The 25,330-nt window shown below is 37.8% G+C and overlaps 1 protein-coding gene across 1 annotated transcript; it reads left to right on the top strand.

Moving 5' to 3' along the window:
- Nucleotides 1-3,988: 3,988 nt before the first annotated feature.
- Nucleotides 3,989-10,382, top strand: LOC131220318 (serine carboxypeptidase 1-like). The gene is made up of 9 exons (XM_058215266.1): nt 3,989-4,056; nt 4,198-4,376; nt 7,083-7,187; nt 7,314-7,588; nt 8,161-8,412; nt 8,510-8,628; nt 9,364-9,456; nt 9,578-9,683; nt 10,102-10,382. The coding sequence occupies exons 1-9, from the start codon at nt 3,989-3,991 to the stop codon at nt 10,243-10,245; spliced, it is 1,341 nt and encodes a 446-aa protein (XP_058071249.1). The 3' UTR covers nt 10,246-10,382.
- Nucleotides 10,383-25,330: the final 14,948 nt, after the last annotated feature.

A 25,330-nucleotide genomic window follows, 5' to 3' on the forward strand; every position in this document is an offset into this window, starting at 1 on the left:
TGCTCATCAGGAGCTGTTCCAGATTCTTCAGGAATAAGAGGATTTAGTAAGGGAGTATCTGGGAGAGGTGCGCTTACGGATGGTATTAAATCACGAATACTACGTGTCTTCTTAGGGGTCATAACTCCTATAAGATAAATTATTAATAATTCAGTAGACTTTATAGATTCTCTAATATTATAAAAATACGTCAGCATTATTAACAAAAAAAATTCTACAAATCATCAAGTTAGTAGTGCTACATTATAAATAAACCAGTCCACTATCCGTGGCTACTATTCCAATCATTGGTTTAAATGGTTAAAAATTTCAAATATATCTCAAAAAATTTTTGAAAGTTTTTACATGAACATACAACATTTTCACAAAATTTCAGCTCAATCAGACAACTACAAAATTTTCAAAAATTGCTGCAATCAGACTTGTTCAGATTTAGACGATTTTTAACCAGTCTGTACTAATTACTAAAATCAGTATAGTATCTGTCATATTTAAATTATTCAATTATTTTTTTTATTGAATTTAGACTTCTATATCTACGATTAGGCTTTTGAATCAGCTTAATCGGAGTTTTATTTATTTAGTTACATTTTTTTAAAGATAAGTGATTTCTGCTGTCCATTGCTGTCCAGCAGTACATTACAACTTAAATTACTTTAAAATTTGTTCAAAGGTCCAGATTTACGTCTCCAATGAATATAATTATATAAATAAGTTAAATTTTCACTTCATATAATAATAAATGAATTATAAATTATATATATATAATTTTTTTATTTCATTATATAAAAGCATTATAATAGGAAGTTGTAAGTTTCTAATTCCAAGGACCTATACATTATGCATGTATGGGGTTCATACCCTACAGGTCATTTGCAGTATTAAAATATTATTATTATTATTTTTTCTCTGATACCAAACTGTCACGCCCCAAAATTCGAGTACAGAGTGTGCACCCTCAGACCCGAGTTTTGGTTCGTAACTTATACACAAAGTATACTAACTTAATTCTTTAATTAGTTTAATCGCATGTGATATTTACATTCAATATAAAGTCCACCATAATCTCAATCACACATACATAATACATAACACCAATCAACTAAGCATTTATAAATCTTGATAATCCTTAAAATAAAATAAACCTTAAAATTATTCATTTATTATACCATTATACTATAATGATATTTATTCCATGCTAATATTGGTCCAAAGAAATAAAGCTAAATAATTCCTTAAAGTCTCAAAATAAATACCAGTATGCATTATTCGTTAATTAAGCTGTGCTAACAAAATAAAACATATAATTAAAAATTTTCTAATGCAGCCACTTCATCCTCAGATAAGTATGGCCATGATTCAGGTGGGTCGTGTTTAGGTACAGTAGATCCTTCCGGTTCTTGCGCCACGTCATCTGCTAATGGCTCCTCTGTATGGTTTTTCCATCAATAAAAAAAATATAAGCTGGCCAGGCTTAGTGATATAACCCAGCATGGTTCATAATCATAATAATTAAAATAATGCAAAAATACATATACAAAGATATAAATGTAAAATGGGGTATGAATGCATCAGATGGGGTGATCATTCATCTGCTTAGGTTGAAGGTCGTCAACCTGCATCCACTCGTTGGATAGGCTTCCACCTTTCGGTAGGCTTGGGCATAGCCCGCATCTGGTAACGCTCTATCAGGATCGACATTTCTTCTAGGGAGGGCCCTTAGGATCGACCATGCATTATGCAATGCAATGAATGAGGGATGATAAGTAAATGCGTATTTTTCATATTTGGCATAGTTGTCTCAATTAAAATATTCACATATAAATTTATCGTACAATTATCATAACAAAATATTCAAACCAGTAAATAAATCAAACAATTATAATGATTTATTTTAATTTTAATGAATTATGAGACAAGTTGGGTCACTCACCTGAGTTTGGTAGTGTTGACTCTGCAATGTAATTAGGTTGATTTGAATGTCGGAGTCCTATCAATTATATCAACGGTATTATTATTCATTTATTTGTATTACATGGTGGGGCCCACATTTGATTAACATTCTAGTGGCCAGATCCAAAATAATTAAATAATTCAAATTTATATTCTATTTTTTTTCTCCCTCACAAGATTTTAAAATTTAATGATAATTACTTGATTAGGGTGGTCCATCGAATGGTCAGATCATTCAGATTCTTGAGGTCTTGTCATGTTTTACCTCTATGCATTTGAGGAGTGGTGTGGATCTAACCACACATTCACCTATGGCCCATCTTGACCTTCTACGCCAAGTGATAGTAACACTTGCGCAAAATATCCAAGATTCCTTTATCAAACACTTCTAGGTCTAACTAATGTGGCCCATCTGATGGTTAGATTGATCTGAATATTATGGCCTTTGTATATTTTGGCCTTAGGGATCATATGATCCGTACAGACCAAATCTATTTTGATCAGATGCTCACCAACTACAATTACATATTTTTATGTTCACCTCACCTTTAAAGGGCCTCCACCCATAATCCAATACAATGAACGTGTGACCAATCCACACCGTTCATTGCATTCACCGAATCAATTTATATTAGATATATAAAAATACTAGAATGAGGACGATATATATACCCGATGTAAGCACTCCAAAATTTTCTTTCTCCCTTTCTCTGTTGTCGCATGCAACCTTTTTGTTAATATTTTAGTTTGACTAGAACTCTTTTTATCTTGAGAGATGCGAGAAGTGTTTAGAAGTATATTTAAACTAAACGAGTTAAAGATTTAGATAAGATAGGAGATAAGGTAGGTTTAAAATAAATAAATAATAATAAAGATAAGATTAAATATATATATATATTAATATTATTAAATTATTCACGGCCCTAACAGTCGGAGTTGTCAAGTGTTAAGGGTCGGGGTTGGTAAAATCAGGGTTATCATGTGTTAAGGGTCGGGGTTATGATGTGTTAAAGGTCGGGGTTATGATGTGTTAAGGGTCAAGGTTGGGAGGGTGGGGGCTATGATGTGTTAAGGGTCAGGGTCATGATGTGTTAAGGTTCGTGGTTGTATGTTCACTTCATTTACTACCAGATGAAAGGCTAGCCATTAGTACCATATCCTAAGGCCCACAATAGGGTGATTTGTTCCATCTACCTTGTCGATCAGCCCTTCGTGGTTCCAAAAAGTATTGACTTGGGCATTGTCCACTTCCAACAGACGTAACAGTCAGCTTGGAAAGTTTCAATAGCAGGTGACACTGTTACTATTGTTTTCTATTATGTGGCCCACACTAGCTCTGGACCAAGCTGATATTTGGGCCCTAGCCCTAAAATGACATGACAAAAAGGATGGGCGGCATAAATTATACACATACATCAATGTGAGCCCCACGAGTTGGGCCTTCCACGTGCCCATAAAGGGCTTCCCTCGTGTCACTTTCTCATGATTGAATACGGCTTAACTTTTTATTAATTCACTGAAAAAACGTATAACTAATGATACAAAGACAATGACAATTTGATTTGAAAAACATTTTAAGACATATCAAATGACTACTTTCGTAATACTTGAAACTTACATTCGATTTAGAGATTTTGACCATACCACAATGCTACTACGGTCAAAATCCCTAAATTAGATGATTTAGATCATCTTGCTCCACATAATGGTACAAGAATTTGAGCCACAGGTTGACACGCATGTGTAAAAAACTCATGGTTGGTCAGTTATTTGAACTGAATGAACTGTGGCAAACGCACCCCGGAGTCTAAAGAGAGGGAGTTAGGACAGGCTAGGAAAACAATGAAGCAGGCCAACTTTACTTTCAACGCCGACGAAAAATAAGAAATGTTGGTGTGTTGATTCGGAAAGGAATTAGAATTTCAAAACTCCAAACAACTTAAAACAAACACTATCTTGAAATCTTCGTCATACCATTTCCTCACTTGCCTATTTAAGAACCTCAACGGCATCCATTTTCATCATTAACAAGAAGATGAAGATTGCACCCTTCACATGGTTGCTGCTGTTCAGCTGCTTCTTTGCTTGGCCCACCAGCAATCACGCGAATGATCAGATCACCAGTTTAAATAGGTTGATCAAATCACTCAAGTCATCCCAGCCACCACATGTCGAATCATGGGCCCCAATAAATGCGAGCAACGACTATTCGCCCATTTACATCAGTCCACAGGATGGATTGATGGAGGAGGACAAGATTGAGGCGTTGCCTGGACAACCCAATGGAAAAAATGGAGCGAATTTCAATCAGTACGCGGGATATGTAACGGTGGATCCTAAGAATGGAAGGGCGCTCTTCTATTATTTCACCGAGAGTCCAGGAGATCCTTCAACCAAACCTCTAGTCTTATGGCTCAACGGAGGTAATGGAAAACCGTCACTGCCACTTCCATCATAATCATTTTATATCAACATGCTTACGAATGTTTTGTATGTAATGCTATCCTTGTCATCTCTGTGATCTTTAATGTCTTCACTATCGACTTTGTCATTGGCATGAATATCACAGTCATAACCAATACAGAAAGGGTAATTGTCATCCAGTTACCTACTTTTGGACTATTCATATCGACGATTCTCTCTTTTCGATAGTTACAAGGCAGGGTTTTTGTTGTTATTTTAAATTAATGGCTAGAATTGTCACTATGTAACAACACCCACTGCATTCTAAGCCTTTGCCCTCCCTCTGACCGACGGATGATGCTTTGTAGGCGTCACCATAATGTATATTTTATCTACACCGTCCATCCATTTTACCAACTGGTTTTACGGCATGAGAACAAAAATAAAGCAAATAGAAAGATCAAGTGGACTACACCATTGAAAACTGGGAATTGAATGCCAACCTTTGAAAGCTTTCCGGGGCCATAGAAATTTTGGATCAAGCTGATATTTGTGTTTTCTCTTCATCCAGGTCTCAGTGAGCTAATCAACAGGTCAGATGGCAAATAAATGGCCTTAGAAAGTTTGTAATGGTGGGCGTTCAGTTAACAGTCTTTTCCTGTGGTCTGTCCAGCTGAAATCTGGATTTACCTCAATTTTGAGCTCTTGGCATAAAATGTGCTTTTTTTCTTTTTCTTTTTTTTCACTCAATGGAGCCATAAAATGTGCTTGCAAACCATTTTTTTTTAATATATATATGTGTGTGTGTGTGTGTGGGAAAAGGTACTATGCGCTCGAGCTCATATTAACGTCACATGAGGTTGAGCTGTGTGGGCCCCACCGTGATGCATGTCGACCATCAACACCGTGCATTTGATGGGTCCCCTTTAAATTATGGGATATCCCAAAAATCAGCCGTATAAGGAACTCAGGTGGGCCATACCATCTAAAATCATGTGAAGACATGCCAAAACATATAAAAGCACTTGGTGGGGCCCACCTGAGTTTTGAATGGTGCTGAAACTTGGTCGGAACCCTCATCCAAGTGGGACACACATAATGGATGGGCTGGATTTGCAAACCACATCTCGGTGGGCCCAAAAAATGATTATGAATGTTTTAATGGTGCACGGTCCCTCTCAACTTCTGTATGTGGTGTGGCCCACACAAGTCACGGATTGACTTGATTTTTGAGGCCCATGATGGAATGGTGCATCTGACTGATGGGGTAGATTTTCGACACGCATCACGGTGGGGCCCACACAGCTCGCCTCATGGGACGTTATCATGAGCTCAAGCGCATAGTACCTTTTCCCTATATATATATATATATATATATATATATATATATATATATATATATCACAGCACAAAGCAATGGGTACTTGAACCCTTGATCGGGTGTTGAAACTCCTGAGAGTCTACCACTAGGGCTAGAGTAAGGACCCATTTGCTTGCAAACCATATTGATAGTAGATTTATCACAAATACAATGGTGAGCCCCTCCTTGCTTCCGACCCCCTTGGACACCACCCCCTCTGCCTAATCGTTGCACGCACACCAAAGTCTGAATTACTTCGCAACAATGCTGAGCTCTACTGCAGGTGAGGCCCACCGTGATGTTTACAAGAAATTTACCCTGTCCATCCATCCATTTTGGAAACTCATGTTAAGGTGTGAGGGACAAAAAAAGGCATTTACCATACCAAACTCAAGCGGTATGCATTACTGGAAACAATGAAAACGGCCGTCAACCGGTGTTTACATGCAATCAAAGTGGTTCATAAAAAGGCTGCAAGGGTTCCAGCTCCGGGGGAGACTCTCGGGAGTTTCAACACCTGTTCAAGTGTTCCAGCATCCATAGGTGGTGAAATTCCACTACTGCGCGAGTGTGTGGGGGTGTGTGTGTGCATGTTAAAAAAAAAATGTCGCAACACAGGCCTGACGTGACATTTGAATGACCCTACGAAGATGTTTGTGAGAAATAATACACTCTGTCCGTCCATTTTTTCAGCTCATGTTAAAGAATGAGCCCAAAACTAAGGCTTATCTAGATATCAGGTGGACAACGCGATAGGGAACAATGCTTATCAAATGGCCACCATTAAAAACTTCTTTTGGGCCATACCTAGATGAAGAGAAAACAAAAATATCAGCTTGATCCAAAAATTCAATGGCCTCGCACTCAGTTCCCACTGCTTCTGTGGTGTGATCCACTTGAGCTTCAATTTTAATTTATTTTGTTTCTCACGTCGTAAATGATCAGGGATGGACGGTCAATATCTCATCAACAGTGTCAATGGACCCCACTGAGATTAAATTCTCTATATGCCCCTTCCCTGAGGGAAAAATCAACTTTTTATGAGAAAACCAAGATTTACATAACTTACAGTCACTATTTTTTTTACTGCATTTTTTAAAAGAGACACTGATATAACCATGGAGTTTTAGGTTGAACCTTAATGGCACCACTCGCAATCTAACCATAGAGTTTTTCACCATCAATGACATCAAGGCCATGAACATCATCATCGATGGTTGACGTAACAACATTTGATGATCATTCTCATATATATATATATATATATATATATATATATATATATATATATATATATATATATATATATATATATATGTTATCTCTTACTATCCTTGGGTGACCATGATGAATTTGGGATATGCAGGTCCTGGATGCTCCTCCTTAATTGGAGCTATGATGGAACAAGGCCCCTTCAGAGTTAACTCGGACGGAAAGACTCTCTTTAAAAATGACTATGCATGGAATAATGGTGAGTGAATCTAGACTTCATAAAACTTCAAAAAATAAACAGTAATTAATTAATTACTCGAATCATTGACGAAGAGCTTTTAATTGCCACCTCAATATTTGATCATTCTTGCTTCAACAATGGCAGTGGCAAACGTGATCTTCTTGGAATCGCCGGCCGGCGTAGGTTTCTCATATTCAAATACAACCTCAGATTACGATGTAAGCGGAGACAAGAGAACAGCTGATGATGCCTATACATTTCTTGTAAACTGGCTAGAGAGATTTCCTCAGTACAAAACACGCGATTTCTTCATCACTGGAGAAAGCTATGCAGGCCATTATGTGCCTCAGTTGGCCTACACCATCCTCGTCAACAACAAAAACACCAACCAGACTATCATCAACCTCAAAGGCATCGCTGTAAGTCTTCTATTTCTGCTTGCCCATTCATCGTATAGGCTCCACCATGAATCTCTTGTGGCCCAGAGTCAGTTGGGTTGCTTGTGTAGGTCAAATGTGGAAAATTATGTGGAAAATTACTCGGTGAGGAAGTGATCACTGATGGCATTTCTTTTATAGAATACATTGTTATCATTTTCAATACTACTAGTGCATTTTATTTATTTATTTTATTTTTTTTTAATTTTGTTAGCTTGTTAGTACACCCCACTGTCAGTTCACACTCACAGTTAGCCAGCCCACTAGGGATCGATACCAAGACCTCAGTGTTGAAACGAGGTATCTTTCACTCAGTCTACCACTTGAGCTATGGATCAGGGTGTCTAATAGTGCATTTGGTTGCACCAAATATCATGTTATAATATTTCATAATTAATCAGTCTAATATGGTGCAAAGTATCAAGAAATGTCATTATATTTTGTGCAACCAAACGCACCCCAAATCTCAGATGTTTTTCTCACAACAAGCAAAAATAAAAGATGAAGAAAAATTTTCTTCATAATTGTATTGATGTTGGATGGATGTCTTGTAGGTTGGCAATGGATGGGTCGACTACATTACCAATGAAATAGGGACTTATGATTATATTTGGACTCATGCCATGAACTCAGATGAAACCAATGCACAGATCCATGCGACATGTGACTTCTCGGCCAACTTCACCAAAGAATGCTTGAATGCCCTAAATGATGCCGACGACCAAATTGGAAATATCGATACCTACAACATATATGCTCCCCTCTGCAACTATAACAACAACCAAACAACTGTCTCAACTGGTTCGGTAAGATCCCTGCTCGGAATACTTTTGGGTGATTTTTAATGTTCACATGGGGTGTTGCGGTCTGATCGATCATGCATGCTGGATCTTATCAAACCAGATTACGAACTTTGATCCCTGCTCGGGAATCTATGTCAACTCTTATATGAATGTGGCCGAGGTGCAGAAGGCTATTCATGCAAACGTTACTGGGTTGGCCTATAAATGGAGTAGTTGCAGGTACTTATTATCATCGTTTTGCTTGCTTTGAGTGAAATGTGTCTCCAGTTAGACAAGTCAGGCTGGTACAATCATCTCTGCGGTCAATAAGATTTTGCCCTGCTCACTACCTTTTATTTTGGGCTGTTTGGCTGTAACCAAAGTTTAGTCATAGGCGAGCCATCTAGGTCATGCTTACCAAGAACAAGCGTTTTTTTTTTAAAAAAAAATAATAATAAATAAATAAATAATTACTTTTTAATTGAAATATAGATTCTTTCATCCCAAAAGGATTTACAACCTGGGGCAGCGATCCGGGCTTCTGCCAACAAAAAATTCTGGGCGGAGTCCTATCCTAATGGCCTATTTGATTTTCCATGATACATGTAAAACAGAGTAAACAAGTAATTATTACTTTTTCACCATGTTTGAAAATATGAGAGTAATTCCGCTTCGAAAATCGAATCAAAAGTGTTGATTTAAATACGTGGACCCCACTGTAATATATATGATATATCCACACCGTCCATCTATTTGTTTCTATGCATGCATTATTATCTTTAACGAATTTTTGGGCACATAAACTCAAGAGGTTTTTTTTTTTTTTTTTTTTCCCCCAAAGAAAGAAATACAATGAAAGAAGAAACAAAAGTTTGAAGAGAGGAGGAAAAAAAGGAGGATTTAACATTTCTCCCGTGTTACTGACTACTTCCCCTTTTTTTCATTTCGTTCTAACCATGTGTTTATATGATGAAGCGGCGGCCTCTTGGTTTGGAATGATAGCCCATTGACCATTTTACCTACCATGCAACAACTTATTGCCAGTGGCATAAGCGTCTGGATGTACAGGCAAGTTTCTCACCCAACACATATACGCTCTCACCTCTGACATTTCATCTCATGATTGTAACTTAAAAGGCCTCTCTTTTCTTCTTTTTTTTCTTCTTCTCTTCTTTTTTGAATTCGGCAGTGGGGACATGGACGCTGTGTGTCCTGTTACAGCGACCAGATACTTCATAAACAAGCTTGGAGTAAATGTGGACACTCCTTGGCGCCCTTGGTACTCCAACAATGAGGTAATTCGTTGGGCCTTGGCACACACATATTTGGGATCCTGAGGATCCTGTGAACACTCCCAATACCTAACACTTGGCAGGTGGGGTGGTAAATTCCAATCGCCTACACTATGGATCTTGTCCATTAATTGCACATACTCCGTCCATGCAGACTGCCTCCTTCATATGGATGGCCAAATGCTGGTTAGAGTCATCAGTTCAGTATGATTTTCGACCAAGGGCCATTTATGGAGATGACCCAGTATATGGATGATCCAGTTCCACCTGCCCTAGGCCCAGTTTCACTCTTAGGCTTCCTTTCTTCTTTTTTTTTTATCTTGTTCTTCTATTATTATTATTATTATTATTATTATTATTATTTTTATATGCCCACATAGGAATGAGGAATGTTGATGATTGATCGATGAATGAATGGCAGGTGGGAGGATATGTGGAGGGGTACGAAGGATTGACATTGGTGACAGTAAGAGGAGCTGGGCACTTGGTTCCAAGCTACCAGCCTCAAAGATCACTGACCATGATCTCATCCTTCCTTCAAGGGGTTCTTCCTCCTTCTGCATAAGTGTTTGAATGCTCATGTATCACCTGATTTTCTTCTCTTAATAATGTTCTCGTGCTTCCTGTCATGAAAGATTCTCATTTTAAGTAAATAAATTTTCAGGTGGTGTGCTCTCACACCTTTCATTAAAAAAAATAAAAGATTCTCATTCTTATCCCATGACATTCTTCTTGAGTATGCTTTTTTTTTTTTTTTTTTTCTCCTTTCAAAATAAAATTTTATTGAAGCAGATTGTAATCACATCTTTGGGTAGAGCCCACACAAGAAAGACAGGGAGCCACCTCTCATATTAGACAATGTATAAAAGAACCCAACCCATCCAACCCAAGATGATATATGGAACATAAAAAGAAGGAAGACCAATAAGCATCAGTCTCCCTTTCCGGGGGATTTGGCCATACTAACCTCCAAGTTTGGGCAAATTACCTTGGGAGGTACTACCTTCCAGATATCCCAAGAGTGGCCTTCTGACAACTTTTGGATATTGTTTCGGATAAAAGTGCCCCTATCCTTGGTTCAGAAGTTGTACGATCCTGAAGTGAATAAGAAGTTACCTTCTTTTTGCAACCCTGAAAAAGTGATGGATTGGCTACTCCTCCCTTGCCACCAGCCAATGGCTGGTGCTCGGTGCTTGTGGGCCCTACCATGATGTATGTGTTTCATCCATGCCGTCCATATATTTTTCCAGATCATTTTATGGGATGAGACCAAAAATGTGGTATATCCCAATATCAAGTCAACCACATTACAGGAAATGGTGTTGAATGAGCGAAGACCATTAAAAACTTTCTGGGGGCCATAAAAGTTTTGGATCAAGCTGATCTTTGTTTTTTCCCTTCATCTGTGTCTGTATGACCTAATCAACAGATTGGATGTCAAGTAAACAATACAGTGGGCCTTAGAAGGATTTTAATGGCTAGGTAATAAAGGAAGTGAACACGTTGAAAACGACCATCCATACAACATAACAACCACGACCCATATAACATAGCAACTACGACCCATGCAAACCACGACCCATATGGGGCCACATTGATGTATGTGTATAATCCATGCCGCCCATCCTTTTTGCCATGTCATTTTAGGGGTAAGGCCCAAATATCAGTCTGATCCAACGCTCCTATGGGCCACAAAATAGAAAATAATGGTGACTGTTGAAAATTTTCAAGCTCATTGTGATGTTTGTTAGAAGTGGACACTGCCTAAGTCACAACTTTTTAGGCCCACGACAAACTGGCCAACAAGGTGGATGGATCGGATGACCCCACTGTGAGCCTTAAGCTATGATACCGATGGTTTGGTAGAAAAAGAAGTGAACATGTTGAAAACCACGATCCATACAATATGACAACCATGACCCATATAACGTGGCAAATACGACCCATCCATACAACATGGGTTGTGGTTGTCATGTTATATGAGTCGTGGTTGTCACGGGTCGTAGTTATTATGTTATATGGGTCGTGACTGTCATGTTATGTGGGTCATGATTGATATAGGTCATGGTTGTCATGTTATATAGGTCGTGGTTGTCATATTATATGAGTCGTGATTGATATGGGTCGTGGTTGTCATATTATATGGATCGTAGTTATCATGTTATATAGGTCGAGGTTGTTACGTAACGTGTGCAGTTCATGGTTGTAACGTAATAAGGGTCGATGTTGTCATGTTATAAGGATCGTGGGTCCTGTCGTGATTTATGTGTCGAATCCAATATATCCATTGGATTTAGAATTTTATTTAACGTCACGGGCCAAAAAATGAGTTACATCCAAAATATTTATGCCCCAAAAGGTTTTTAATCGTAGGCTTTCAATTTCACTACTTTCTATTGTGTGGTCCACATGAGCCTTTGATATGCCTCGTTTTTTGGCTCATCCCTTAAAATGATCTTTCAAAATGAATGGACGGCTTGGATAAACAGATACATCACGGTGGGCCGGCCCATAGAACTGCCCATTCGGGGCTAGAGACGGGCGGGGGTAGGACGCAATCCACGTCCGTCCCAGATATGGATGTGGATTAGATGGAAGCGGATTGGTTGGTGTACCTCACACCAACTATATAGCTGTTGTATTAACGTCAGCAAGTTCTATGGGTCTGATCACGAGGTATGTGTTATATCCAAACCGTCCATCCATTTGGTGAGCTTGTATTAAGGACTAAGACAAAAAATAAGGCAGATCTAACTATCAGGTGGACCACATTGCAAAAAGTAGTGGGGGATTAAACATCTACCATTGAAACCTTTTTGGGGTCAGAAGTCTTGGATCAATATGAAATTTGTTTTTCCTCTTTATTTAGGTCTTTGTGACCTTATGAACAGATTGGATTGAAAATAAACATTATGGTGGATCGTATGAATTGCTTAAAGGTGAAAATCATTATCTCTGCTGCTATTTGTGGTGTGGTCCAGATGATCTTTGGATATGATTCATTTTTTGGATAATACTCTAAAATGATCTCTAAAAATAGATGAACAGTGTAAATATAATAAATACATCACTGTGGGGCCCATGTAACTTTGATCTCCTTTGAACCGTTTGTACAACTCGAGCGTCAGTACTCGTCCTTGCATGACACGTACCTACAGCAGCTATACAGCTAGTGTGTGGTACACCAGCCAATCTGCTTTCGGATTAGATAGGACATGGATTAGTTACTGACAACCGGCCACTAATTGGTGCTTTGTGGGCTTCACCATGACCTATCTATTTCATCCATGCCATCCATCTATTTTTATAGATCATTTTATGGTATTACCAAAAAAAAATGAGATATATCCCAATCTCAAGTGGACCACATTAAAGGAAACAATGTTTAATGAACATTGACCATTAAAAACTTTTAGGGGGCCATAAAAGTTTTGGATCATGATGATATTTGTGTTTTCCCTTCATCTAGGTCTATATGACCTAATCAACAGATTGGATGTCAAATAAACCGTATAGTGGGCCTTGGGAGGATTTTAATGGTTAATATCCAATTAATATTGTTTTCATGTGGTGTGGTCAACCTGAGATTTATATCCCTCTCATTTTTTATATAAAACCTTAAAAGGATCTGTAAAAATGGTTGATATCCAATTCAACGTAGTTCATACTTATTGAAATTAAGATATAATAAAAACAGGAGTATGCACAATGATATGGATGCAAATGATGTACCCATTGGGTAGGATTCCATCTTCTGGACGGCTTGGGCATAACCCGCATCTAATAACGATCTATCAAGATTGATGTTTCTTACAGGGAGGGCCTCCCAGGATCGACAATGTAATGTGTTTGTATGATAGATGATATATAAATGCATCTTTTTCATAACTGTCATATATACTTTTGTCTTTATCAGAATATTCATATGTGAATTTAACATACAATTATCATAATTTATGCAATTTGGCACAGATTAGCAAGTAATTTTTTGTAACATACATTTATAATAGTTAAATAACAACATCATAACAAAACACTCCAATCAGTATATCAATTCATCAAATCATCACAAGTAATTTATTTTAATTCCAATGAATATGAGATATGATGGGATTGCTCACCTGAGTCTAGCAGTGAAGAATCCACAAGATAATCAAATTGATTGGAATTCAGAAATCCTAATAATCATATACACGACATTATTGTTTGATCCAATTTCATCACACAATGGGGTACACCATTGATTAATCACCTTAGGTGGCTAACTACAATTCAACAAACCCTAAATAATTTATACATTCTTAATAAGTTCCTGATTGAATATTAATTTAATATTATGTGAGTTTCTCTTTTATTCTTAGATTAAAGGTTTATTTTTGTCTTTGGATCAAATTCAAACCGTCCATAAGCTTCCACTTAATCTATTTAGAGAAAAACTAATGAATTATCTAGATCTATACCATCTAAGATCGACATTTTTTCTAAGATCATGTTAATAATAACTATTCTTACAATTATTGTGGACCACCAAATGATTAAATCCATCCACAGATCTGGATGTCAAGATATATTTGATCCAAGATGTATATGAATGGTAGGGATTAGATCTGATATGTCCGATCATCCATCTTATAATCAAATATTTACAATTAGATCTAACTATTGCGGCCTATCCGATGATTATATTGATCTAGAAGTTAGGGCTATTGTATATTTTAGCCTTAGGGATCATATGATCCATACAGATTTGATCTGGCACAAACAGATGCATAGAAATAAATCTCTACAATAAAAAACTTTACATGAAATGTTAGCTTTTCATCGTCTTTACATCATATCTATCTATAGATCAATATGATGAACGAGTGCCGATCCACACCGTTCATTACACAAATTGGACAAAATTATATTAAATGCACAAAGAAATTAAACAAAAAGAAATCTTATGTACCAGATATGAGCTCCTAAATCTTCTCTTTCTCTCTCTTTTCTCTTAAAGCATTAGGGTTTGGACACTAAATGGATGCATGATGAGAGAATAACAATCTATCTAATGGACGGTTTGGTTTTGAGGCATACGATCATGATGGAAACCCCCACACCTTCTGTTGAAGCTTTAGTGAAATTTGAATTAAAAAAGGAAGCAATTGAGATAAGGTGGAATTGGTTCAGGTGATTTGTTTGGTTGAGTTTGAGATAGTATACGTGTGTAAATTTCAATGGCGTATACTACTTTACATCTCACCTTAATTTTATTTTTAGCACATGTGGCAGATGTACGGTGTGTTTTGTATATGTGTGTTATGTGAAGTTTAAAGGATGGTCCAGTTGAAATGGTCAAGTAGAAATGAGAATTTAATGTTATGGATCAATTGTATGGTTAAAAAAGACTCTATCTGTTAAGTGAATTAAATGTGTATAAGATAAGCTTAAAGCAGGTGGGTGTTGGATGTAACATTGTGGTTCGATGGATGGTTAAATAGACAGTCTGGATCTTAGAATTTAGTTTAATGGATCTTACACTAAATGGTATGGATCACTGTTATAAGTTGGGGCAATGGATCTTATACTCTTTCTTTTATTTTTATTTTTTTAAAATCTTATCTTATGTTCCTTATATGGGAAATGGTTCTATGCAGTCAAGCTCATGGGAACTTCCCATGAGGTCGAACTGTGTAAGCCCCACCGTGATGTGTGTCAAACATGTACCCCATTAGTCAAATGCACCATTCCATGGGGGGCCTCAGGCTTAAAAATCAAGTCAATCGACCCACCACAATGTCCCTGTGACATCCACTCCGTCCATCAATTTTGTCAGTTCATGTTAGGATCTAATTTAAGAAAATGAGGCAGATCTAGAACTCAAGTGGGGCACACCACAAAATGAACAAGATAGTCTCCAATAACCTTGATGGGGCCAGCCAACTGTGATGTTTACATGCCATCTAACTAGTTTATAAAGGTGATTCCTAGCAGGATCAAGTGAAAACAAAACTATAGACCTTATCCAAAACTTCCCTAGCCCAAGAAGGTTTCAATGGTGGGTGTTCAATTCCCACCGCTACTTATGGTGTGGCCCACTTGAATTTTAGGTTTGTTTAATTTTTTGGCTCACATCTTAACATGAGCTCAATAAACTAATGGACGGAGTAAATGGCACATGGATATGTTTTCCATTTGGTTTTCCAATTCTCATGTAATATAATTAGGTAATTGACAGCCATTATTAATTATTTTAAGGTATTTGTTTAAGTGAAAGTTATGACTCATAAATTAAGAGTTAAATACACTTATAAATAAAATAACTAAATAAAATTATAACCATTATATTTTTATATTATACGATATGATTTTTATTGTGTTTTTCTATTATGAAACATAGAATGATAGAAAATTTGTCATTGCAGTTAGGGCTCTTTGATTTTTAATTTTTCTAGTAAATATGTGTAAATAAGTAATTATGACTAACTTCACTGGTTTGAAATTAACGAGGCATTACATCTCGAAAATCAGTCCACAAAAATCATGTTATTGCCGATTTAAACTTGTGGGTCCCATTGTGATGTATGCGACTTATCCACACCATCCAAACATTTCAACAACAAATTTTAGGATATGAGTCCAAAAATGAGGCAAATTCTAAGGTCGAGTAGACCACACCTTAAGAAATAATGATTGTAAAGACGTCAACCATTGAAAGCTATTTTCTTCTTAAGGCTCACATTGATGTTTATTTGTCACCAAACTGTTCATAAGGTCATAGAGCCATAGATAAAGGGAAAACAAAAATATCAACTTGATCTAAAACTTATAGGGCCCTCAAAAAGCTTTCAATGGTAGGAGCTTAATTCCTATTGTTTCCTACAGTTGGTCCACTTGAGCTTTAGATTTGCGTCTTTATATGGCTCATACCCTAAAATGAGTTGGCTAAAGGATGAACAGTGTGGATAAGACACTTATATCATGGTGGATCCCAAAAATGTAATGGCTTTTTTCTTCGGGTGACGTGAGAGTGCTATAAATGAAGGAAGCTATTAACATCACCTTGAAAATGAAGTCGAAAATTTAAAGGTAAATAATTATTACCCATTTACCTTGATTTTGTATAGACGTGGTAAATGCATCTTTCCAGAGCATTTATTATTTTCAACTGTACTTTTTAGCGAATTGTCAGATCCTATCATAACACATTTTCCTGTTTGAAAATTCAATTTTGGAAATTCAATTTTTTAATGGAAACTGGTCATAATGAGTATTTCCCATGTTTGAATAACGGCTAGTAAAAGGTAGCAGAGATACGGACGTTGTAGACTACCGAATGTGAAGATAGTTGGCATTGGAAATGAAACGAAAGAAACATAACCAGAAAGAAATGAGGAGATGGACGGCGGATTAGGCATGAATATTTAAATAGATTATATGAAATCAAACTATCCATCTAACCTTGAACTGTCCAAAATTGGACAATTTGAACGATTTCTATGCCACTAAAAACACATCATATCTATATATGGCCACATAGAAATCCTCAAATGGGTAGCTAATTATCTAACTCACAAATCACAATCACAAGTCACAATAATAATCTAAGCAAAGAAAGCAATGTACATATTAAGCTAAGTATACAATACACAAAATGAGATAAGCAAAAAAGCAATGTAGTACAATTAGTTAATTATACAAACATATTAAGTAGTAATCAAGTAATAAGCATTAAGCAATAAGGTTAGGATTAGGGGTTAAGGGTTTAGGGTTTAGACTTTAGGGTTTAGGATTTAAGTTTAAGATTATGGTTTAACTTTAGGGTTTAAGGTTAGGTTTAATGTTTAGGGTTAAGGTTAAGGTTAAGGCCCACATTGATGTTTATTTATCATCCAACCTGTTCGTAAGGACAAAAAGACATAGATGAATGGAAAACACGTTACATTCACAAAACTTAATGTAAAACTTTTGTGGCCCAAGAAGTTTTCAATTGTAGGCATTCAATTCCCACTATTTTATGTGGTGTGGTTTACTTGAGAGTTGGATATACTTTAATTTTGTCCTCTTGCCCTAAAATGATATAGAAAAATGTATGCATGGCGTCGAAAATTCATACATCAAGGTGGGACTCACACATTTACTTATCATTCGAAATAAACCATTCCAATTAGAGTTTTCATGTTCAAGTGTTTTATCAACCGAAAAATATGCTTACTTAATTATCTAACTCTTTATCTGAATTACATTTAGTAGATGATAGAAAAAATATATATCAAAGTCATACAGAAAATTTATAGGCTAGAATGGTTCAACTAATATGATTGGTAAGCCCCACTAATATGTTGCAAAGGTTAGGATTAATATGGCCCACCAAGATGCTACAATTCCCAATTAATCCAATTAGACCTGTCGAACTATCTAGGGACTCTAATATAAAGTTCAAACTATTGGAACTATAAGCCAAAATTCTAAAAATTAGATTTTTTTTAACCATCTCAACTTCTGATTAGTGGATACTTGTTTTCTGAAATCAGACAGTTGGAGATTTTTCAAGTGCACCATACCCATGGCCTAAATCATACGAACTCACTGCACATTAAGACTAAATGTTGTCTTATAAGTCTTATTTGGACATTTGAATAGTCTTATATGATGCCTAAGTGTTTAAAGAAAATTATGGTTAGCTAGTATTATGGTAAAATACAAAAAACACCGGGACCTCGTATAAATTCTTTTGGAGAATTTCGTGCAACTTCGTTTCGAAAGGGTGGGGCCGAACCATGACAATGATATAAAATCTTTTAGAGAATTTCGTGCGTCTGCATTTGGAAAGGGCAGGGCCATGACAATAATAGCACTAAAGTATTATTGGGCCCATTTAAATGTTGACTGTTTGACTTTGACTTCGACTTCAATCGCAGCCATTTATGCATGTAAGAATAGTGATAGGGTCCTGATGTGCTATGATTTACATGTCCTGGTGCCCAGCATGCAAAAATGGGCCTACAACAGGGATGGATATTGATGCTAGAACAAGGAATCCATCGAGACTAAATGTTGCCTTATTGGTCCAGTATAGCTTGACATGCATCTATAGCCATTCCCACAAGCCAGATCATGGGCTTCAATTGGGTGGCTAGGATTATTAAACATTTACCTAAGATTTATGGCTTGGATCTTCCGATGTGGGATATGTAGGGAAATGGGCATCCAAAGGATGTCCACCATACCCATGGCATAAATCATACAAACCTACTACACATCGAGACTAAATGTTGCTCTATAAGTCTTATTTGGACATTTGAATAGTCTTATATGATGCGTAAGTACTTAGAGAAAATAATGGTTAACTAGTATTATGAAAAAATACAAAAAATACTGGGATGTCTTATAAATTCTTTTGGAGAATTTCGTGCATCTTCGTTTGAAAAGGGTGGGGCCGGACCATGATAATGATATAAATTCTTTTGGAGAATTTCGTGCGTCTTCATTTGGAAAGGGCGGGGCCATGACAATGATAGCACTAAAGTATTATTGGGCCCATTCAAATGTTGACTGCTTGACATTGACTTTAATCACAGCCATTCATGCGTGCAAGAGTAGTGATAGGGTCCTGATGTGCCATGATTTGTATGTCCTGGTGCCCAGCATGCAAAAATGGGCCCACAGTAGGGATGGATACTGATGTCAGAACAAGGGATCCATCGTGACTAAATGTTGCCTTATTAGTCCAGTATAGCTTGACATGCATATATAGTCATTCCCACAAGCCAGATCATGGGATTTAATTGGGTAGCTAGGATTATTGAACATTCACCTAAGATTTGTGCTTAGATCTTCCGATGTGGGATATGCAAGGAAATGGGCATCTAAAGGATGTCCACAATACTCATAGCCTAAATCATACAAACCCACTGCACATCAAGACTAAATGTTGCCCTATAAGTCTTATTTGGACGTTTGCATAGTCTTATTTCGACATTTAAATAGTCTTATATGATGCCTAAGTGCATAGAGAAAATAATGATTAATTATTATTATGGTAAAATACAAAAAACACTGGGACCTCGTATAAATTCTTTGGGAGAATTTCGTGCGACTTCGTTTAGAAAGGGTAAGGCCGGACCATGACAATGATATAAATTCTTTTGAAGAATTTCACGCATCTTCTTTTGGAAAGGGCGGGTCCATGACAATGATATCACTAAAGTATTATTGGGCTCATTCAAATGTTGACTGCTTGACTTTGACTTCAATCACAGCCATTCATGCATGCAAGAGTAGTGATATGGTCCTGATGTGCCATGATTTGCATGTCCTAGTGTCTAGCATGTAAAAATGGGCTCACAGCAGGGATTGATATTGATGCTAGAACAAGGGATCCATCGAGACTAAATGTTGCCCTATTAGTCCAGTATAGCTTGACATGCATCTATAGCCATTCCCACAAGCCAGATCATGGGCTTCAATTGGGTGGCTAAGATTATTGAACATTCACATAAGATTTATGGCTTGGATCTTCCGATATGGAATATGTAGGGAAATGGTCATCCAAAGGATGTCCACCATACCCATGGCCTAAATCATACGAACCACTACTTAGAACAAAATCACTGCCCCTACTAAACAACTATCTTTAATATTTTCCTTTCCATTTCAATTGTAACAGCAGTGGGTATATGGTTAACAAACTTAGAGACTTGGATTAACCCGTTTGTTCTTAAGTTGAGATAAGACTCGCTGAGTCGGGGCTGAATCGACTCGACTTACCTGAGTTGGTGGACGGTGGTGACTCTAGGGTGAGTTGTGGGATCAAACCAATCAAATGCTACTGAATCCATGTCAACTACGATGAATGGATATCCATGTTGACTGGGATGAGTCACATAGTCTGAAAACCATGATGAGGTATGATGTATTATTCTTTATGCATGGAAGGACTTCCCAGTGATTAGGAAGTAAAGAAGATACCAAATAGGGTTTTTCAATCTAATGACCATTTTTCACTTTACTTTTCCACGATGCAGTGGTTTGCATTTTTTCCTGGATTTGATTATTGGATTGTGCCTTATCTACTGTGGGGCCTATAAGGTTTGATTATTGGATTGTGCCTTATACACTATGGGGCCTACAGGATTTGATTATTGGATTGCGCCTTATCCATTGTGGGGCCTACATGGTTTGATTATTGGATTGTGCCTTATCCACTGTGGGGCCTACAAGTAAGACCATCGACGTTATGGTGCAATATAAACTTTGAGCTTATTAAAGAGTATGCTAATAAGTCTTGGTTTATGCCAAATGGTAGGACCGTCTACAAGATCATAATAAATGGGCATAGTGATGTAGGGATGAACGTGAGGAGGTCGATCACCGTCTTCCTCAAGGATAACTACTCTAAATTCACGGAGCTTCTCTGGACTCCTCATGAAGACTTCTCGAATTCACGATAAATAAAGCAAGGAAAATATAAATAAATTCTAGAAAATTCGTAAATTGATTGATGAATGAAATAAACGAGTTTACAACCCTTTAAATAGGGATAATGGAATAAGTTTCAGAATTAAACTACAACTAAAACTCCTAGAAATGGTGACTTACTATATATAGTAAACTTACTATTTATAAAAGGTCGTAATTCCTACTAGACATCACGACTTTTGGCCAACAATAGTAACTGTCCTATTTGGCTTCACCATGATATTCTCCTGCACTTTTCATGTTTGATGCAACTCCTAAAGCCCAACAGATGAAGAGTAATAATCAAACTAAAACTTGATATAAATTGTAAAAACAAAAATAAAATGGGAATTTGAATAAAGATCTAATGGTATATTACAAATTCGGCATGGTACCTCGTACTACCCCAAAATCATATAGGCATGTTGGATAACTCATTCTGGTTTGGTAGATAAGTCCATTTTAAAGTCCTGACGGTCCAAATCACTTCTGCTCTGATCAGGCCTTTTCTGGTCCATCTTGGCCATGAAACTATGCGCGACCTGCTCTACATCAATAGATGGGTTGCACCAATATCAATATATCACAAAACTACCCCATACTGACCATATCTTAAATGGTGTAACACTTGGCCTCATACATTGCCCGCGGCTAATAGCAGCAGCACATCTCACAGACCCAGACAAACTCCACACCTTCCATCCCACAATTCAGATCAAACAACAAAGAAGACTCTTACTAAAACACACCAGACAACTCACTCTTCCAACCAACAATCATACAACATCATCAGACTAACATCAACAGCCATAAATCTAGACATTCTAGACAGGCCAACATCATCAGTTCTAATTTCAGACCTTCCAAACAGACTATCATCAGACTACTGTCCTCAACAGATCTTCCAGACAGACCAATTCCATCCACTAATCTAGCCCTCACCAACAGACCAATAACTCATCCACCAGTTGCACAACAATGGCGAGAGAATACATACAGCTATACACAACACTATTTCTAGGCGATCCAACAGCGAGTCACCTCATCACTGCGGTTAAGAAGAGCATATATCATTATTTCTGTCTTTTTAACCACCAACGCATACTTAGATGGGCCACATTATTTTTACTTAAGCCCGACCTGACATAGGGAAGGACGTGATGAGGTCGATCACCATCTTCCTTAGTGATAACTACTCCGAATCCACGGAGCTTCTCTGGAATCCTCATAGAGATTCCTTGAATCCACAAGGGATGAAAACAAAAATATTTCTAATAATTCGAAATAAATTGATTGATGATTTTAAAAAAATGAATTTACAATCCTTTAAATAGTGAACTCAAACCTCGGACGGAGTTTCAGACTCAAACTCCATAAAAACGCGACTTATTGTAAATAGTAAACTTACTATTTATAAACAGTATTCCTACTAAACTTCATGGTTTTCGGCTAAAAATAGTAGTGTCCAATTTGGCCTAATCACATTATTCTCATAATTTTTCAAAGTCTTTTTCATGCCGGGCATGACTCCTAAATCTCAAAGCATCAAAAGTTATGATCAAATTAAAACTTACCATTTATAGTAAAAGTGAAAATAACTTACATTTATAGTAAAAATGAATAGACTTTTGACCGTCTATCTGACGAAATCTTGTAAATCTGGTGTGGACAACCCAGCATAGTAGGTTGGTTAGCTAAAGTAGCTTCTACTACCCTAAAATTGTAAGACATGTATCCTAGTCCGTACTGTTCTATCGAATCCCGCGATCCTTCCTGTCGAATTTCGGCAACCTGCGACCGATAATCAACGTTTGCGCATAACCCTAAGTCGTATCCTATAGAATTGAGTCGGCTTTATTCGAGACTTGTACCATTACGACCGCACCGTCGTCGCAGTTCCAACGCCCCGACTTATGCACCGATCCGGTACCCTGACAGGGAGATGTGAGCCGGCGTTTATTTCGAAGAAAACATCGCGCGTTTGCAATTCCAAGAGAATCTCTACAACATGTCAAATCAATTACATCAATCAATCCCATCCATCACCTCATGTCAAGTACAAGAGCACCCATACTTTCTTTCTCCACAAGTTAAGCAACCACCAAAGTCAACCAATCCATCACCTCACCCATCACTCACATCCATCACCCATCTCCCATCACTTCTCTCCTTACAACTCTCTCTCTCCCTCATTTTCCCAAGTAACAAATCCCAAGCAAAAGAGGTGCACACGTCCAAGGAATTTCAAGAGAGAAAGTGAGTTGTGTGGCCCACTTTTCCATCCCAAAATCCCTCATCTTAGCCATTCATTTCCCATCTTCCACTGTTAAAGTGAAGCACAAGGAGACCGGCGTTCCAACGGACCGAGAAGATCAACGGTGGGTGCTTATTAGGATAGATTTTTATGTTTTACATGAAGAGCCAAATGAGGCCTACCGATTGATGGTATGGATCTCATTTTCGACCCTAGGTGTGGCCGATGGCCCACTTTGATCCTCATGATCATTCCATGGTGGAGCCATTCTCCATGGACCCCATCATGATGTCTATTTTATTTGTAAGGATAGAGGTCATCTAGACCGTCCACCTTGGTGGAGAAGGGATCTCCACCGTTGATCTTTGATTTGGTGGGCTCACATGTAATGGGACCCACTTGATATATGATTGGATGTGTGGAAGGGAGGGCTCGTAGTGGCGGAGCCCTCCATGCACGTGTGTCTCTCGATCTGCCTCTCCTTCTCTCTTTTTCCCCTCTCTTTCTTTTATTCTTGTTGAGTGATGATGATGTGTGTGGCCCACTTGGATGAACCCCACCTTAATGTATGTTTTATCCATACCATGTATCCATTTGGTGGCCCATCGGAGCAAGGCCACCTTATGCATGTTTTATACCAAGACCGTCCAGTGTCCTTGGACGCTAGACGTGGAAAGAAAACACAAATAGTAGCTTGGATTTACAAGCTTTTGGGTGGACCACTTGGGTAGGCCTCACCTTGATGTAAGTATTCAATCCATGCCGTCCATTCCATTCTCGAGTTCATTTTAGGCGTTGAGCCGAAAAATGAAGCTGATCCGAGTATCTGGTGGGCCATAGCATGAGAAACTATGGTGGTTACTGTTGAAAAACCAACTGCTGTTTTTATTCATCAAAATATATTCAATATTGGGCTTGTTTGGCTTGTATTAAGCCATGAGACCCAATGGTGGGGTCAGATTCCATTAATGCCGGCCCTATACACGAAAAACTGTGACATTTCATGTTTTAAAAAAATAATAATAATAATACATGCAGCAGACGCTGCTGCTGTCAGAGACGCAGGCGACGCCTGCTGCTGGTGGGCAGGCAGACGACAGGGACCCACGGCTCCTGCCGTGGGCCCCACCATGATGTATTTTTAGTATCCAACCGTCCATTGGGTGGGTCCCTCCTTGAAGTAGGCCCCCTCCGAAGATCTGGCTGATCTGACACTCAGGTGGCCCACATCACAAGAAACAGTGTGGATAAACATTTGTCACTGAAACTTTTTTTTATGGCCACAGAAGTTTTGGATCAGTTTGAAATTTGTTTTTCTTTTCCATCCAGGTACGTGTGACCTTATGAACGGACTGAATGGCATATAAACATTATGGTGGGCCCCATGTGGAGCCCACAGTGATGCATGTGTTTTATGCCCACCGTCCAGGTGGACGGTAGAGTCCACAGTAATGTATGTGTGTTATTGACGGTTGAACCACCTTTAATGTATGTGTTTTATCATGCCGTCTAGCCATTTTGCTGACCGCTGGACGGATAGTGGACCCCACCGTGATGTATATGTTGCATCTAAACCGTCTACCCATTTTGAAAGACCATTTTATGGCATGGGTCAGAGAATGAGGCGGATTTAAGTTCAAGTGGAACTCTCCATTTTAAGTGGTAGTCAATGATGCCCACCGTTCAAAAACCTCTAAGGGCCATAGTAGCTTCCCATTAAGTTGATATTTGTTCCCTACTTCATCTATCCCTATGTTAATTTATGATTAGGTTGGATGGGAAACATATTTTCTGGTGGGCCTTAGGAATTTTAAATGGTACAATTCATTATCACCACTTATCTTGTGTATGGCCCATTTGATATGCATAGGGCCTAGTTGGGGTGGCCCATTTAATATAAATGGTCATGTTATTAGGCCTATCTTGATGTAATTGTGGCCCGTTGTTGAAGCCC

This window comes from Magnolia sinica, chromosome 12, assembly GCF_029962835.1.
Source record: "Magnolia sinica isolate HGM2019 chromosome 12, MsV1, whole genome shotgun sequence".
In the NCBI taxonomy this organism is placed as follows: Eukaryota; Viridiplantae; Streptophyta; class Magnoliopsida; order Magnoliales; family Magnoliaceae; genus Magnolia; species Magnolia sinica.

Bases quoted from the DNA above. Each gene is read 5' to 3' on its own strand.
- LOC131220318 (XM_058215266.1), top strand. From the start codon at position 3,989: ATGAAGATTGCACCCTTCACATGGTTGCTGCTGTTCAGCTGCTTCTTT. The intron at 4,057-4,197 runs CGCGAATGATCA...GGATGGATTGAT, and splicing joins GCTTGGCCCACCAGCAATCA to GGAGGAGGACAAGATTGAGG. The intron at 8,413-8,509 runs GTAAGATCCCTG...TTATCAAACCAG, and splicing joins CAACTGTCTCAACTGGTTCG to ATTACGAACTTTGATCCCTG.